General features: G+C 35.2%; 3 protein-coding genes across 8 annotated transcripts; all 3 read left to right on the plus strand.

Moving 5' to 3' along the window:
- Positions 1–5,576: 5,576 nt before the first annotated feature.
- Positions 5,577–10,476, plus strand: LOC116001795 (beta-glucosidase-like SFR2, chloroplastic). 4 transcript variants are annotated; one of them, XM_031241740.1, is made up of 11 exons: positions 5,578–5,814; positions 6,513–6,864; positions 7,117–7,255; positions 7,668–7,834; positions 8,129–8,350; positions 8,556–8,721; positions 8,815–9,048; positions 9,142–9,291; positions 9,363–9,492; positions 9,736–9,994; positions 10,240–10,476. In XM_031241740.1, the coding sequence occupies exons 1-10, from the start codon at positions 5,637–5,639 to the stop codon at positions 9,930–9,932; spliced, it is 1,935 nt and encodes a 644-aa protein (XP_031097600.1). In that variant the 5' UTR covers positions 5,578–5,636; the 3' UTR covers positions 9,933–9,994; positions 10,240–10,476. The 4 variants fall into 4 exon arrangements, with proteins under 4 accessions (XP_031097596.1, XP_031097597.1, XP_031097599.1 ...); XM_031241736.1 differs by having other exon boundaries at positions 5,577–5,814; positions 8,556–9,048; XM_031241737.1 differs by having other exon boundaries at positions 5,577–5,814; positions 8,556–9,048; positions 10,273–10,476.
- Positions 10,477–10,761: 285 nt separating this feature from the next.
- Positions 10,762–13,736, plus strand: LOC116001796 (serine carboxypeptidase-like 26). The gene is made up of 10 exons (XM_031241741.1): positions 10,762–11,252; positions 11,461–11,568; positions 11,681–11,776; positions 11,858–11,950; positions 12,051–12,139; positions 12,244–12,528; positions 12,632–12,792; positions 12,896–12,991; positions 13,092–13,197; positions 13,337–13,736. Exons 1-10 carry the CDS (start codon positions 10,988–10,990, stop codon positions 13,481–13,483), a joined length of 1,446 nt encoding a protein of 481 aa, XP_031097601.1. The 5' UTR covers positions 10,762–10,987; the 3' UTR covers positions 13,484–13,736.
- Positions 13,737–14,428: 692 nt separating this feature from the next.
- On the plus strand, positions 14,429–17,127 carry LOC116001725 (ER membrane protein complex subunit 6). 3 transcript variants are annotated; one of them, XM_031241649.1, is made up of 5 exons: positions 14,429–14,585; positions 15,630–15,759; positions 16,200–16,395; positions 16,587–16,606; positions 16,747–17,127. In XM_031241649.1, the coding sequence occupies exons 2-5, from the start codon at positions 15,644–15,646 to the stop codon at positions 16,775–16,777; spliced, it is 363 nt and encodes a 120-aa protein (XP_031097509.1). In that variant the 5' UTR covers positions 14,429–14,585; positions 15,630–15,643; the 3' UTR covers positions 16,778–17,127. The 3 variants fall into 3 exon arrangements, with proteins under 3 accessions (XP_031097509.1, XP_031097508.1, XP_031097510.1); XM_031241648.1 differs by having other exon boundaries at positions 14,434–14,585; positions 15,627–15,759; XM_031241650.1 differs by having other exon boundaries at positions 14,460–14,585; positions 15,639–15,759.
- The last annotated feature ends 728 nt before the right edge of the window (positions 17,128–17,855 follow it).

Consider the following 17,855-nt stretch of genomic DNA (forward strand, 5'->3'; position numbering starts at 1 on the left):
CAACATCTTTCACCCTAGGGGCCTACACCTGGTCAGACATGATTTGTGGAGGTCCACTTCATGGGCCTAGAACTAGTTCATGGGATACAAGATATAGTTTAACAACGTCAAAAAATCTTAGCTATCAACATAAATCAAGACTTTTAGTTGTTTTTCCCGCTTTATTCTTATTAATGATTAATATAAATAACACTCACTATCCTCTTTCCATTCTTGTCCACAAAAGACAACATCTTTCGCCCTAGGGGCATACACCTAGTCAGTCATGATAGATTTTCAACGTCGAACACCCCCAGGTTATGATTTTGTTCGAACCCACGAACACCCATTTAGAATGGTAACTGGGTTGCCATTACACTACATGCACGTAGTTGGCTATTTGTTAAACATCTAATTTTACTGAATACTAACTCCAATCAACTATATTATTAAAAGTTCTCAAGTTTCAATTTCTAACTACTAACTTTTCAGTTAAGCATGCAAAATGTAACCTTAGTACTCCTATACCTATTTGCAAATAAAGGAAATAATAATAGATAGTTTTATTGCATATTATTTTTTACTTTCTCTTAACTAATTGATACGATTAAAAATTTAAATATCCTCACATACATACATATGTACATGCATGCATGCATGCTTACAAGTATGCATGTATGTATGTGTGTGTTTATGAGATTTTCAACAACGAGAACGTACAACTATCAACTATGCTTTGATAAAATAATCTTTTTCATCATCTATCAATTATCAAACCATCTATACAAGAAAGCGACTGACGAAAACAAATCCTTTTCAACTAAAATAACCGTCATACAATATAATATAAACAATTTCCATCATTTTCAATCAATAATGAGAAAAGTACAAACAATACCTTATTAATGTCAATATCATCAAAGAAACAATTACAATACATCAAAATGACTCGATGGAACTTGAATCTCTAATTTTAATCGATCAGCTGATCGACTTATATTTATTATTGTTCCAAAAGATTGGATCCCCAACTTTAAGAACCCCACGCCGTGGTTTGACAAAACATATGAGATTATGTAATTATTCAACTATTCATTTGAGATGTTATTCTCACACTACTGTTGGTGAGACTCGATCTCGAGTCATTGTTCTCAAACTTCACCCATGTGATATGATCAACTAAGCTACTTATGCGGGCATCTGACTTACATTTATCATTTGACTGGATGTTGTTTTCGATATCAAATTAAAGATCAGAAGTATGTTCTCTAACCTAGGATTGTAGTTGAGTGGAATGGACTCATCCATTCTTAACCAAACGTCAAGGGTTTGATTCTTGGTTTTGAGTATGGAGCAGCCTTAAATCTCTAGGCTAGCTGTCTCATCCAATGGAGGTGCCTACAATTTAGCGAAAGGAACAAACAATAAATCTAATAAATAGTGTTAATTAATGAACAAATTGTCCTAAAAGTGGTGGTCGCATGGATACGTGGAGCATGATTATAAGTTCAATTTTTATCAATTTTTTTTTTGTCAAACCCACCACACACAAAGACATTCTTACTTCTTAGTGCGGTTTAATATAATAAACATAAAAAATGTGTCAATCAAATGAATTCTTTTGTATTATTTGTTGTGTACGAGCAATGATGGGAAGCTGGCGGTCACGTTTTGTCTAGCATGTTGTGTTACCTTTTGGACTTGTTGTGACAATGAATTTGTCGCGATAAAGAATCACGACGCATGGCTTTAATTTAGCCAAAGACTTTCTGGTAAGGCTATCATATCATGGTTTAATTTGATTTACATATATGCATGTCATAATGGTATTTCGTCCCCATATGAATCTATGATATCAAACATATATATACCCTGCATTAATTATAAATATGTTTCGTTCTTTTAATATGAGTGTATATCTTATCAATAATATATGTAAAAGGTTATGAATTTAGAGCTCATAAAAAAATAATTAGCTACATACATGAGGAAAAGTGCTGAGCACATAATACATACTCCGTATTGACACCTGTTTTTGCAACGAATGGTTGCATTTATTAATGGCAGAAAATTTTATTTTATTTTATTTTTAGAGAAGAAAAGTGGGGAAACAAAAAAAAAGTGTTTGAATGCATATTTCTCCAACGGACAGTGAAAATTGAAAAACTAAAAAAGGGAAATTAAATAATTGAAGGAAACACAACCTAAATTTAATGTTTATATTTGCTAATTGAAAAAAAAAATCTCAATTCTTATGTAGAAATGAAAAATTATATTAATTGGAGAAAGAAAACCGAAATACCTTTCCTTATATACATTTTTCTAAGTTACAATCATAGAATGAAGATAAAAAAAAAAAGTTGAATAATTTTATTAGTAAACGCACGAATTCTTGTGTATTACCTTAAAAGGAAAAAAACAAAAAACAAAGCAGATGATTATATTCTCTGCCTCCCCATTTGGTAGCGAATCACATCATTGTGGGGTTTTTACCTCGATAAGAGCTTCACTTCTTTAATCGACCCTGCTTCCTTTATGTCAAGGAAATTTCTGCTTTCTTTTTATAATATTTTCAAGATTATTTTTACTCTACCAAATAAGTTACTTAGCGACAGTTAATTAATATGTTAATTGGCGGTGATTTTGTTTATGTAGAGACACTTATACTAAATATACTCCGTATTTATAACTGGTGGTTATACTAATATATTTATTTCATGGTCCATATTAAACCGTTGCTAAACTTATGTCGCTAAAGCGAGTTTCATGCTAAGCTTCCCAGACCATAAAATTATTTTTTCGCTACTAACTATAATTTTGACGTAGTGGTAGACGTTTGATCCACATTAAATATTTTTAGTGAAGGATCACACTTGTGTGAGACCGTCTCACGGATCTTTATTCGTGAGACAGGTCGGATCGGGTCAAAGCACCATGCAAATGTCATACTTATATGCTCAAATATAACAGTAATCAATAATACAATTTTTGTTACTTATAAGAGAAAAAGCAATACATTTTTCATAATAAGTAATGTTGACAAGTGCCCCTTATTTATAAGGGCAAATATAATACTTTTGAGGAAAAAAGTAATACTTTTAAATTGAAATGTAAAAGTATTATATTTTCCCTTAAAAGTATTACATTTACCCTTATAAGTAACAAAAATTTTATTTCTGATTAGTATTACATTTGAGCATATAAGTATGACATTTGTGCATATAAGTGTTACAATTGCATATTGAACCGACCCGACCCGTCCTGTCTCATGGTGAGACGGTCTCACACAAAATTTTGCCTTTAGTGAAAGCTTAAATGAGTTTTAAAAATGAGAATGAAAAAATAAAAAATTAAAAGTACCCAAATATTTTGATGGGCCAAAACAAATGTAAGGCAATACACTCCACAACTTTTGTGCGGAATCATTAATGTAATAAGGGAATTTTTTTATTTTTTTTTGGTAAAAAATAAGTGTCCTAAGTAGATTCTAATTATGTGAGACATCTTTAAGTCTGTATCATATTAAGACTAGTTCTTATTCGCATAGGGTTAGCTCAATTAAGAAGCAAAGTGATTATTTAAAAAAAAAAAGTAAAGTGGTTAGTCTTTCTATACGAATGAGGATTTTGAACTCCCAACCTCTTTTAAAGGATATATATATATATATATAGAGCACATTCACATGCATCAACCAAACTAGTTACTAAGGAGAACGATTTACTTTGGAGCATAGGAACTTTGCTGTCCATCAGCTTGGTTTAATTTGGGTGAGCACTCATCAACTTAGAGGTGAGATTGATCCTTAAAAAAAAAGAATGATAAAAAGGTGTTACATAAACTTTTTAAGTTGAATGAACAGTGTCATTGGATCTTATAAGTGACAAATATTCCAATAAGGTATTTTAAACAATCAAAATATTGCAATTTAGTCATAAAGTTTTCAATTCGGTAGGTTATTGTTAATTTGATTAGCACCTAACATTATGATATTCAAGTGAATTTCAAGTGTACAATTTATTCTAATTAAAAAATAAAAAAATAAAGGTAGTTACATTCTCTCTAACGTCAAACTACCACGACTGTCTGCTAAATCAAACAAGCTAGACGACAATCATAATTTTATCCATATTTGGAATGACAAAAGGCAACCATGACCACCTTTGTCATTTTTGTCCAAATTTGGACCTATCTCAAAACATTCAGTTGTCTAATGTGCACAGTTATGGATTGGGTGCTATAATTATGGTGGGAGAATGGATTGTTGGTTTTACTTATAACATCAAGATGTACAAATGCGAAATAGAAAGTTGGGGAATGTTTAGGCTCTATAACTTGTTTGAGATAGGTTTTTGTAGGGTTCTTCTTGAGTTCTCGGTTATACTATAAAAGTATGATTGTTAATTGATTTTGTGGGTGTAATGTACATCGAGATCATTTGACTAATCTTATTGAAATTTACAAGTGAAAATAAAAGTTATCGAGGCAATAGGAAATGCAAATATTGTTGCTGATGTCCTTGCTACATGTTTCATTCGTCATGATCATAATTTTATAATTGATTAATGTCCCTTTTATGGAGGTTATATTACAGACCATGCGATTAGGGTGTCTCTACTAGTGGGAGTGCTATGACTGGTCATTGCACTCGTTACCTCGCATCCAAAAACTAAAATAGATTACTTCATATCAAAATAAAAATAATAATACTTTTGAAATAACAATTTCCAAAGTAAAACATGTTACTTTAAAATTAAAATGTATGGACTATGGAGTATATAATACTTTATAAAATTGAATATATTGTTTTAGCCCAAATCCATTTTTCAGTCCAAATCATAAAGAATCCCTTTTCATACCAAATTACAAGCCCATACTTTCTGTACGAGTGCAAAACAGCATGGATAAGTATTAAGTAATCGACAAACCGCCCAAATGAGTAACAGTGACAGTCGCCCACACGAATTTAACTCCCTAATTTATAGATAGTATTTAAAAGAAAAGACATGGTTTGAAATTCAGAAATGATAATGTGGAAATTAAATTAAAATGTGTCTACTGATATTTGATTATGTCTATTGAATCATTAGTAATCGTGATTTATATTTTCTCACATGTTCCATTGGGTCGGGATATGAAAACTTTTGGAATTGAAGATTTAGGTTTTATTTAAAAAAATAGTTAGTCTATTAGCGAATTTTGACTTATTTAATCACTATTAACGATTAAATAGTTAATATGAATGTTTAATTAATTGCCAAAGGCATTGTGGTCAAGCGGCGTGAAGTAATTCTCCCAAGTGGAAGGTCATGGGTCCCCCCAGTGGGGGCAATGTTGACTTTGTTGGGCTTCAGTAGGTTGAGAAAATATATGGACAGATACTACCTGTATCAGGTCAATAGTATTAAAAAAAAAATTAATTGTCTACTTAAACTTAATTAGCTAATTCAATAGGCAGTGTTTAGAAAAAGAGTAATCAAAGTAAGAGTTGCGTGCAAACCACTCTCCTCTACATTCCGTGAATCGGGAAGACACGCAAGAATGGTCGGACACGTGTACGAATCCCTTCCTCCGCTCTAAATTCGCTCTATCTAGCACCACTACACTACCAGTCTACTCCAGCGTGTAACTGTAACGCCCACGGCTCTCGGGAAGCGGGAATGGTGCTCGTCGGACTCTTCATATCGGCGACGAAGCTCGCCGGAGTCCTCGTGACGCTCTCGGTCGCCGCCAACGCTTTTTCCTACAACCGTTACCGCAAGAAGAATCTCAAGCCTTTCGATTCTCCCATTGACGAGTCCTCCGATACTCTCGCCGTCTTCGACGTTAATCCTGCCGGTAACTTCCAACTCACTCATATGCTAATCATCGCCATCCATAGGTGTACTTCTCTGTACTTAAATTTTGTTCAATCAGTTCATCGTCTGATTATACTGCAGCGCACAATCGTTTGCGTAATGTACGGTTTATTAAAAGCAACCTGTCTCTGATTTCATTTCCGTTACAAGGACTAATGTGCTTGATTATTAGTTATTGCTTCATTAGTGCAGTTAATTTGAAGAAAATTGCATATTCTACTTGCGGTGTTGTGTTTATCTTCATTAAGTATTGATGAACCCTATAAACTCAAGCTTTAGCCTTCAGTTTTTAACAGTGATGATGCAAATAGTACTTGATTTTTCTGGACAAATGCTAGCATGCAGGAAGTGGATCATTTACCATATTTATTTATTTAATTTTGGTATAAATAGAAACCAATCTTGTAATTATATTATGTCAAAACTATTAGAAACCACACCTATCCAAAAAAACTTTCACATTAACTATAGGAACTGACATGTGTACATTTCAAATAAACCGTTGCCTTCCAAGCAAAATCCTCAAGGACTCTGGGTTATTGGCATTGAGTTAGTTTGCAATCCATATTTCTTTTTTCACTCATATGACTCAATGCAATATGTGCAGTGCCGCAGTGCTCTCCTACATGACAGTATTTTAATCTGTGCTCACTTTTTTGTCTGCCTGATATTCTATAGAAGGTGAGAAAGGGTTCTTCTTCGGATTGGCAACTGCACCAGCACATGTGGAAGACAGGCTTAATGATGCTTGGCTCCAGTTTGCTGAAGAGACTCCTTGTGAACAATCAAAATCAAATAATGAATCCCAACTAGCAGATGCACTATTGGCCTCTGCTACAGGTGATGGTGGCACCCAACAAGCTTCAGTACTACCTAGAGCAGCTTCTCAGACCATAAAAAGAAGGAAGTCACTTAAGATAGCTATGGAGGCAAAAATTAGAGGATTTGAGAAGTACATAGAAGTAGAAGAATCTGTGCCTGCCGAGGCATGTCATCATACTGTTGCTGCCTGGCATAATGTTCCACACCCGTAAGTTCAATGAACCTAGCATAATGTTTTGATGTCTAGCTGACAGCATATTAATGCATACATGCCTCAATTTTAACTGGGCTGAAGTTGATGACCCATTAAGCTATCTCTCTTCAACTTCAGAGAACTGAGTTCCACAGTATTTGAAGCTACACCTATAAGATCATGGCATTTTTCATTTGAACTTAAGCTTTCCATCATAATATGCATAGAATTTAAATAAAATCAAATTGAGTGTTCCAATTATTTCAGGGAGGAAAGGCTAAGGTTTTGGTCTGATCCTGATACAGAATTGAAGCTGGCAAAGGATACTGGAGTCCAAGTGTTTAGGATGGGAATTGATTGGTCAAGAATTATGCCTGAAGAGCCCAAGAATGGTCTAAAAGAATCTGTAAGTCTGACTCATGACTCTTTCAATTTTGCTGCCATGATCTCCTATAATCTAGTAGCTACATTGAGTTTTGACTTATCCTGAGTCAAGCTTCTATTTGACCACATTTTCCCTTTGAGGGGGAGGGGCAGCCCTCCCAACTCCTATTACTCCATTCAAAAGGCTTGAACCCGAGACTTTGGTAAAGGGAAACTGAGCTCTCTGACCACAGGTTGTTGGTCACTCATGACTATTATAAGCGTGTGTGTATCCACTCTTGATATGAGAGAATACCAAAATCTGTATAGTTTTGCACAGATGTTTATCAAGGGTGTTGCTAGTTTCATAACTTTGGATCCGAATGTTTATGGTCTGAACAAAGACAGAATTTATAAAGAATTGTAATATAGTGCATTGCTTGATATATTCGTAGGTCAACTATGCAGCTTTGGAGAGATATAAATGGATTGTAAATAGGGTGCGATTTTATGGGATGAAGGTAATGCTGACATTATTCCATCACTCGCTTCCACCATGGGCTGGAGAATATGGGGGGTGGAAGATGGAAAAGACCATTGACTACTTCTTGGAATTTACCAGGTAGGAGACTCGATATGAGCTTAGATCAAGATGCTGAACAGGCATATATTTATAATTTACTAGGCACTCGCGTTATATGCCTCGAAATAGGATTTTTACTCTGCAATGGAATCCCTGGTAACTTGGCTAGAGGAATGGAATACTGCAGAAATTCTTTCTTTTATCTGTTCAATTAATTTGCTGGAATAATGCCTTGTTTTATCTTTTAGAACCTGACTAGCAGCATTACAGCATACTGCTATAGAAAATATGTGTCTATTACAAGCTTTACCAATATTTACTTCCTTTTCGTAGGCTTGTTGTTGACTCTGTATCAGATGTTGTGGACTACTGGGTAACATTCAATGAGCCTCATGTGTTCTGTATGCTCACTTATTGTGCTGGTGCTTGGCCTGGTGGTAATCCTGATATGCTGGAGGTTGCTACTTCTGCTTTACCCACTGGTGTTTTCAATCAAGCCATGCACTTGATGGCAATTGCACACTCAAAGGCCTACGATTACATCCATGAAAGGAGGTTAACAGCTTTATTTCTATCATATTGGTTCTCCTTTTATCTTTTGATTGCACGATTGGATCTTTGTTTCAAATTTTATTCTCAACAACTTTTTGAAGGATCTTTTCAAACTTATTAGGTATGGAAATTTTTTCCTTCTTATGATTTATCCTGAAACCTTTGTCTTATATCTTGACGTTCTTCTTGCCCATACACTGCACTGCAGAGGATCTGGAACACTAGTGGGAGTCGCACACCATGTCTCATTTATGCGTCCATATGGACTTTTTGACATTGCTGCTGTCTCAGTTGCTAATTCCTTGACTCTTTATCCTTATCTGGATGCTATTTCTGAGAAGCTGGATTATATTGGGATAAATTACTATGGACAGGTAATGCCCTATAGTTACCTAGAAACCCTGACATTTCTCCAATTTGGGCCAGTGGGTACTAAGTTGATTTTTTTTTCCCCTTTTAATTTCCAGGAAGTTGTATGTGGTGCTGGACTGAAGCTTGTGGAAACTGATGAGTACAGTGAATCGGGCCGGGGGATTTATCCTGATGGCTTGTATAGGGTTTTGCTTCAATTCCATGAAAGATACAAACATCTTAATGTGCCTTTCATAATCTCGGAGAATGGTGTTTCTGATGGAACAGATGTAATTAGACGACCATATATGTTGGAACATCTGTTGGCAGTTTTTGCGGCCACTCTAGCAGTATGATATTGAGACCTCAGTGATAACTGTTGCTCCAATTTTTTATTAGATTTATAGATTTTTAATGCCTGCCTACCACTGGCTGCCCTACAGGGTGTCCCAATACTTGGTTACTTGTTTTGGACAATTTCTGATAACTGGGAGTGGGCTGATGGCTATGGTCCGAAATTTGGACTTGTAGCAGTTGACCGTTCCAACAATCTTGCCAGGATTCCACGCCCTTCATACCATCTGTTTTCCAAGGTAACAATCTGTAAGTTAAAACTTCTGCTCACTATTGCTGGTGGTGCTTTTTCTTACATCATGTATTACAGGTTGTCACATCAGGTAAAATCACACGGCAGGATAGAGAGAATGCTTGGAATGAACTTCAAATTGCAGTAAAAGAGAAAAAAACAAGGCCATTTTATCGCTCTGTGAACAAACATGGTTTAATGTATGCAGGTAATTATTTCAGTTTTACAATTATAGTCTGTACCTTCTCTACTCATTTTGCTACGAAGTGTTTTTCTGTGTACAGTTTTGTGCCAATTTAGATATTATATAACCTAATGACTTTGCCAGATCAAACAACACATTATAGTCCCATCAACCTTGAATTTTACATAAATAACTTGCTTACCATTTACTCATTTAGTGTCAATTTATAGGCCACGGATGTGCCTAATTGTTTGTCCACTTTTCCAGGAGGTCTTGATGAGCCTATATGGCGACCATATATTGAACGCGATTGGCGATTTGGACACTATGAAATGGAAGGTCTACAAGATCCATTGAGCCGATTTTCACGATACATTCTCCGGCCCTTCTCAATCAAGAAGAAATCTAAATCCAAGACAGTGAATGAGGAAGCCACTCTTGAGCCTCTAATGCAGAGCCTTTGATGCTCCTGCAAGAAATTATTATGAAAATTCCATCACATTTCTTCCGGTGAAGTTAGAGCAAGGTAAGCTTCGCACACTACTTAATTTAAGCTCCACTCTTTATCTTCTCAAGGCTATTTGTAGACCTTGCATTTCAAGAAGAGTTCTTCTATAGTCTTATACTACGTATTTTCTAGAGTTCTTCTGTAGTTTATGCACGCATTCAGTACTATATAGTATGAAAATTCATATTACCAACAAATCCCCTTTTACATGCTTTTTTTTTTTTTTCTTCCTTTTATTTCTTCTTTTACATTGTTGGTTCAAGGAATGAGACTTGGTGAATTTACTGTTCTTCTAGTCACCGCTGGAAAGATGTCGTTCAAGATATAGTCAGAAATGTCCCTGGATGGAGAAGGGTTGAATGTATTATGGAATCAGTAAATGGAAAACATGATGATATTCATATTCTGTCAGATTGTATATAGCTTCGAACTGCGATTATCAACTCTGTATCTTGCATTGTTATTCGGCATCAGAAAAAATCAACTGTAATTTACTCGCAGATTGTAATTTTTATTATTTTTTGAAAATTTTATTTTCATTCTTTACCCAATTCGAGTTTTGATGTGATGAGCTTAGGTTCGGACGTTCATCAAAAAATAAATTGTGTAAAGTAGATAGTAATCAATCATGATCACTTTTTGACTTTTTGTATGATCTACCTTTTGTTAAACACCGCACGCCTAGGAACATTTTGGCAAGGTTGTTTTGGGCTCCTTTTGTTGTTTGGTTTGGTTTGTTTTATTTGTTTGTTTGTTTTTATTTTTTGCGGTATGTAAAAAACAATGCAGTCCTTTTTGCCGTCTATAAAATGAATACAATTCTTTGTCAGTATTTGTCACAAAGGGAAAAAAGTAGCCAAACAATCGATTATTCTTAATTGTCCACATATTTAGTCCCCGTAGTGGCCTAGTCAAAGCTCAACTCTTGACCCTCACTCGCAAAGTCACAAGGAGATCACCTTCACCACTCTAATCTCTCACTCTGTTAGCCAAGAAAGCAGCAGAGTTGAAATGGCGCCTCATAATAGAACATCTTTGCTTCTTGGTTTTCTTGTTCTCTGGGTTTTATGCGCAGAATCATCATCATCATCCCCAAAAGCAGCTCAGGAATCAGATAAGATAGGATATTTGCCAGGCCAACCAAGCGCCCCATTGCTCACCCACTTCTCTGGCTACATCACTGTAAATCAATCCCATGGGAGGGCCCTTTTCTACTGGTTCTTTGAGGCTCAATCTCACCCCTCCACCAAGCCTCTAGTCCTCTGGCTTAATGGAGGTACTCTAACTTCTAATGCCCATCTCAAATTTCACTTACCCAATTTGGGGTTTTTGGGAATTTCTGTGGTTAGGTTTATTATTAGGCCCATCTCTTATGCTACAACTTAAATGGTTAGCTTCTCATCTTTATAGGCATAGCCATTAATGTTGAACCCTTTTTTACTGTTTCTAGTTTAATGTTTTTCTTTTTGTTGGTGTTATTAAAGGACCTGGTTGCTCTTCAATTGGATATGGAGCAGCTGCAGAGCTGGGTCCTCTCAGAGTTAAGAGAAATGGGGTTGGTCTTAACTTCAACAAGTATTCTTGGAATAAAGGTTTACTTTTTTTCTTTTTTCTTTTTTCCACTTCATATAATTCTGGTTTTAACTGTTGATTAGAAATTGAAGTTTAGGGTATGATAAGATTAACTTTGTAATTTGATTACAGAAGCCAATTTGTTGTTCGTGGAGTCTCCGGTTGGGGTTGGGTTCTCATACACAAACACATCCTCTGATTTAACCACATTGGATGACAAATTTGTTGGTAAAATCACTACCCCCTTTGAAATAGACAAACTTTGGCAATTCTATTATTTGGTAAACGATTCCCGTTTTGATTATTTAGCTCAAGATACCTACATCTTTCTGGTCAATTGGTTGGAAAGGTTCCCGCAGTTCAAGGGCCATGACTTCTTCATCGCGGGAGAGAGCTATGCAGGTTTTACATGCCTCCACCTGAACACATTTTTCTAGTTATTTTTTGCGAGAAAACTTTTCCGTTTCTATCTCAAGAAAGTTGCATTGTTTGATAATTGTAGGACACTACGTACCCCAACTGGCCGAGGTTGTGTTTGATAGAAACAGGGATAGGGGAATATACCCACGCATAAATCTCAAAGGTTTCATAGTATGTAAGCCTTGTTTCCATCATATTTCCAACGTTTAATTGCATTTTTTATTCATGCACTGATTGCTCCTTTTAGACTGCTACTAAGCATCTCAAATTTGCAGGTGGGGAACCCGGAAACAAATGATTATTATGATTATAAAGGCTTGTTAGAATACGCGTGGAGTCATGCAGTAATTTCCGATCAACAGTATGAAAAAGCCAAAGAAGTATGCAATTTTACACAGGAAAACTGGTCTGATAAATGCAATGAAGCAATGTCTATTGTATTCTCCAAGTACGAAGAAATTGATATCTACAACATCTATGGTCCCCGATGTCTTCTAAATGGTTCTTCTTCGGCAACTGGTATCCGTGGTGGTGTGCTGGATCTTGCCATTACTAATAAGGTGATCCTACGTAAAATATTTTCTTCAACAAATGATTAAAACGAACGAACATCTGCTCCATTTGGGTGCCTCAGGAACTCAGTTTTTTAAGGTAAAATTGCAGGAAAGAACTTATGCATACAGGAGGATGAAACGAATCCCCGGGGGTTATGATCCATGCTATTCCCCATATTCGGAGCAATACTTCAACAGGATTGATGTTCAAAAGGCTTTCCATGCGAATATTAGAGCCCCGGGCTCTACTGTCAACTGGAAGACATGCAGGCTAGTCCCATTTGATTTTGCTTCTATTTCTTGAATCCATCTCGTTTATTTGCGGCATTCTTCGTGATTTTTAATTCCGCATAGTTTTCATCTTTTGCTTTAGTGATCCAGTATTTAGGACATACAAATACACTACGTTCTCTCTACTGCCGGTCTATGAAAAGCTAATCAAAGGCGGTCTCAAGATTTGGATTTACAGGTACGGGAGACATTCCTTCTCTTTCCCGTCTCTATTTTCCAATCCACCCCTAATTTGTTTATAACCTCCCCCCGTGTTTGTGTTTGTTCCCGTGAAAAAGTGGGGATGCCGATGGGAGAGTACCAGTAATTGGGTCGAGATACTGCATAGAAGCTCTTAAACTGCCTTTGAAATCCCCATGGCGTTCGTGGTTCCATAATCATCAGGTCAGTATTGATCCAACGAGATATATTCTCCGTTGAGCTCTCATCTCCTACTAGTTAGACGTTGCATTTCCTCACGCAATCCATCAGTATCAAACAATTTTAACACCTGAAAATCTTGCACCCAATCATCAAAATGCAGGTAGGAGGAAGGATAGTCGAGTACCACGGGCTGACATTTGTAACGGTGAGAGGTGCGGGCCATCTCGTGCCTCTCAATAAACCGAGTGAAGCTCTAGCGTTGATACATTCTTTCTTGTCTGGCGAAGAACTCCCAGCGCAGAGATGAACATCACGCTCTTAGACTCGTTCGTATACTTGTATCAATTCGAAGAAATTCGGGAGCCCTAAACACCAGAATACTTGTATCAGTTCATGTTTGTGTAGCTAGAGAGTTGAATAATTTCTTCTCAACCCAAAGAAAGCTACGGACTTTTGTTCTTTCTTGCTATTTTCATTGTTTCTGTGATGAACAAAACTTGTTCTGTTGTAATAATAAGATAAGGATTTTATCACTCTAAAGCCAATTCTCCTTTGTTCTATTATTTGAAGATTGTTAAATTACTTTGAATTAATTAAATCATGGGCAATGTTATATGCAAATACATTTTTGTATGCATTTTCACCCCTACTTCAAAAAATTTAAAAACAAGAGACAAAGAAAAACTCACAAACTACTTAATTAGGAATGCCTATGATGTATATATAGGATTGCATTTTCTCCTTTCTATATGATGAATATATACACTTTTCCTTTTACTTTCGTACATGGTATTAGAGCATGTTCAGTCACCGTCGTTATGGTGGCATTCAAGCTTGGTGGAGTGCTACTGACTCTGTTACAATATAGTAGAGTACACAGTTGCCTCCACTGAGAGACGAACTCACTCCCATAATCCATGTGAGAGTGTTATCCGGGACACCGGGTGCCACTAGACCACAAGGTCTTTGGCAGAAAATATGAGTTTATAATACTAACTAATTGATTGGATTCTTTCTTGCAGTATTATTTGATCTACGTGCATTATAGTTCAAAACTTCATACGTATATAAATTTATTTATAATTTTTTAGACAAATAATATTTTCTTTAAATTACTACGTAATATTGAAGAAGAAATCCTCCAACAACAACAATAATAATAATAATAATAATAATAATAATAATTTACATTTGAGATGAAGAGGGAAAAGGGTTGGTATTCACGCGCCTATATTGTATATCTCTTTGAAAAACAAAAGACAAACCCTACTACAGTAATACTGTAAATTGTTCTCTCTGACGTCTCCCACTCATCAAACTCTCCAAAACAACGTTACTGTCTGGCTCTAAGTTGTTGTGGCCGACTCGAGATCCTATAGAACAAGCTCTAAATCCCTCTGTATTTGCAGGTATCAAATCTCTTCCCCGTATGTGTATATGCTCAAAATTGCTGTTTTTTTTTTCATAATTGACTTAAAATTTTGGCTATTCTCAATCGGTGGATATGATTTGGACCGTCTCAGTTTATGAAATTGATTTTTTATCTAATAGTTTCAATTCTTTACTTGTTGAGATTTGAAATTCGTTGGAGATGTGAAATCTGAGGGTTGCATTGAGTAATTGAATAAACAGAGGAAATCCTGGAGATTTTGAGTGTATTATCATATCACTAGTAAATCAAGATCCATTTGAGTTTTTGGTGAGATTTTGGATTTAATTGTGTTGTGTATTCCCAGGTCCAGATATACGCACTTTAGCTATCCAATCATCCCTGTTAGGAAGTGTAAACTCGTAATGCGTTCTTAGAGATAATAAACCTAATCTCTCAGTGCTCAGAGGAATTGATTGGGAGTTTTTCTGTTTTTGAAACAGTTGAAATTTTGGATAGTGCTTTCATACAAGCTTGGTTAAAAGATTGAAACAATTGCAATTTTTACAGTTAATGAGTTTCTATAATTACCAATGAATCAATGATTGATTATAATTCACTTCGTTTTAGGCTTCCTAGAACTAACCATTTCTGTTAATTCATTATTTTTCTTATAATTGCACAATTGTTGTTTCCAAGTTGTATACTGATTAGCTACATGAGATGAAATGTATTACACTTATAAATCATTATGCTAATGGACAACAAGGATATAAAAGGCTTCCGTGTTTGCACTAATTACGGCCAGGTGAAAAGAGATGCCTCTGGTGCCCAGTGTGGCTCCACATGGTGCATACCTGTTTCTCCTTGCGTCTAAATTTTATATGTTTATACATGATATGATTGATTGGTTATGTTCTTTCTTCGTGATAAATTGTACATTAGTAGTTTTGTTGAGAGCTGGTGCTTGGCAAAGTGATTCAGAATTTCCGTTGACTACTATTTTTTATTTGATTCGAATTTTGTTGGATGGGGTAAAGCTTTTAGAGCAGTCTTATTTACTCTTCCGTGTTATTGACAGTAGAACTTCTAGGACTAATGGCCGGGCGTGATGATTCCAATGGGGCAAAAGAAAAATCAGGCAATGGAATAGATGAGTTGCCGACATTCAGTGCTGAAAATATGCAGAACAATATGAAAGTCATCTACTACAGGTTTGTTTAGATGCCTTTCTGAGACACTTTAGTGGCATATGGTAAAGATTATATAATCTGATTAATGGAATTATCAACACTTTTTGGCTTATTTAAGCTCATACGCATTGGTAATTAAAGTACGTAGTCCATAACTAACGCATTTGTGAGTGCACTTTTATATATCAGGATAAAGCAAACCTAGTTTTTCAGTCAGTGAAGAGATATGCATCATGTGTTATGCTGTTATACAAACAATAGAAGTGAACAACGAGAAATGGAAAGATACAAAAGAGAATTCAGGAAAATATTAGCCTAGGTTTACAATAAAATTGTAGTTTAGCAGTTCCTCGCTTAGATTCTGTCCTATTATCTTTCCTTCTCCATCTTTTTCATCATTCTGTTTCCAACGCTGACAATTTCCCACTTGATACTAAAATTTGGTTTCTGCTATTGCTCAGCCGCACGTTCATGTCCATCATCGGTGGTGTAATTGCTGGAATTCTGGGATTAACTGGCTTGATGGGCTTTATATTTTATTTTCTTATCATGGGAATTACGTCAGCAGGATTGATTGCAAAAGCCAAGTTTTCAGTCTTTTCATACTTCGACAACTGGAACCGGATCATACTTGATGGATTCCTTGGGGGACTATTGGTATTTTCTTGAAAATTCATTTTTTTTCTTACATAATCTTTATCTCCCATCACTTTAATCTCTATTTCCTGGAGTTTGCCTTCACCGTTCCACCAAAACTACACTCACATATGATGGCATGAATCAAGATCATATCATAGTTTCTGTTTTCTAAACACTATATGATTGACATTGTCTTCCATTCTGTGCAGTCGTTCGTGCTATTCTGGACGTATCCTTACTCAGTTTACCTACCTGTTCCAAATAATTTAAAGAAAAAAAAAAAAAAGAAGATTTTTTTTTAGATAATCTTATTTATCTTAGAGTTAATTTATCATTATTATCAAAATGAAATCCTTGACCCACAGAAAGACTTGCTTATGATATTGTCCACATATTCTGAGGTTCTGGAATGGAAAGGGAGATCAGTGACAGGTGGTGCCATTTGAAGTAATCAGCAGTGACATAGAGTCTCAAAAACTCTCCCAAGAAAACATCTTGTAGAATTTTTCTAATTTGACTTCATATATTATCCCTTGTTTTCTTACCATTCTTATCAGTTGCAAAGATTGTGAAGCAAAGTAGAAAAGAGAGTGTTGTCTCTTTCTTGTTGTGTTCTTTTTCCCAGTTTGTTTTACTTAGCATGGACATCCTTTTTGAGGATTCAAGAATCCACTACTTGACTACTCTTAAAAATTTAAATGTGTTGAAACATTTTTTTTGTTGTTAAAAAAAAATAAACAATTATATATATTCTTTAGCGTTTGAATTACCTTTTTGGGTGATGAGGGAAACCCATCACAATTACTCAAGGGTGTGCACTTTTTTGTTCTTATGTAATATTTCGTAACATAAAAACTTTGTGTGATAAGCTCGATTAAGAAGATGTTGGTAAGAATTAAACTTGTGACCTTGTTTGACTCACATAGTCACCTTTTTTGGAGCTAGTTTTTGAATTATTAGTATTATGTGTAAATAACAATTGTTTAAACAAAATCTAACATATTTTACCCTTATTTTTTTGTTTGTCAAGGTTCATAAAGAGAACAAATTATCAGTATTATGTGTAAATAACAATTGTTTAAACAAAACCTAACATATTTTACCCTTATTTTTTTGTTTGTCAAGGTTCATAAAGAGACTAATATGTTCCAATATTTTAGAGTAAATTTTACTAAAATTCCTCTGACTTTGAGGTACTACTAACTTTGGTCCTCAACTTACAAGTTTATAAGTCTTCTAACTTCTCTAAAGTTACCACTAATATTCTTTGTGTATGAAAATATACTAAAATTGAAGGACAAAGTAATAATATCTCTAAAGTACCATTTAGTCATTTACTATGATTTATTACTTAATTTTTAAAAACTAGCACTTTCGCACCCAAAAAATAAAAAATAAAAAATGCTACCGTTTCAAATTTCTATAATAATCAGCATTTTTTTTGTCCTGATATGTGTTTGTTGTTTCTTCCCTTGTTT

The sequence above is a fragment of the Ipomoea triloba genome, chromosome 13 (assembly GCF_003576645.1).
Source record: "Ipomoea triloba cultivar NCNSP0323 chromosome 13, ASM357664v1".
In the NCBI taxonomy this organism is placed as follows: domain Eukaryota; kingdom Viridiplantae; phylum Streptophyta; class Magnoliopsida; order Solanales; family Convolvulaceae; genus Ipomoea; species Ipomoea triloba.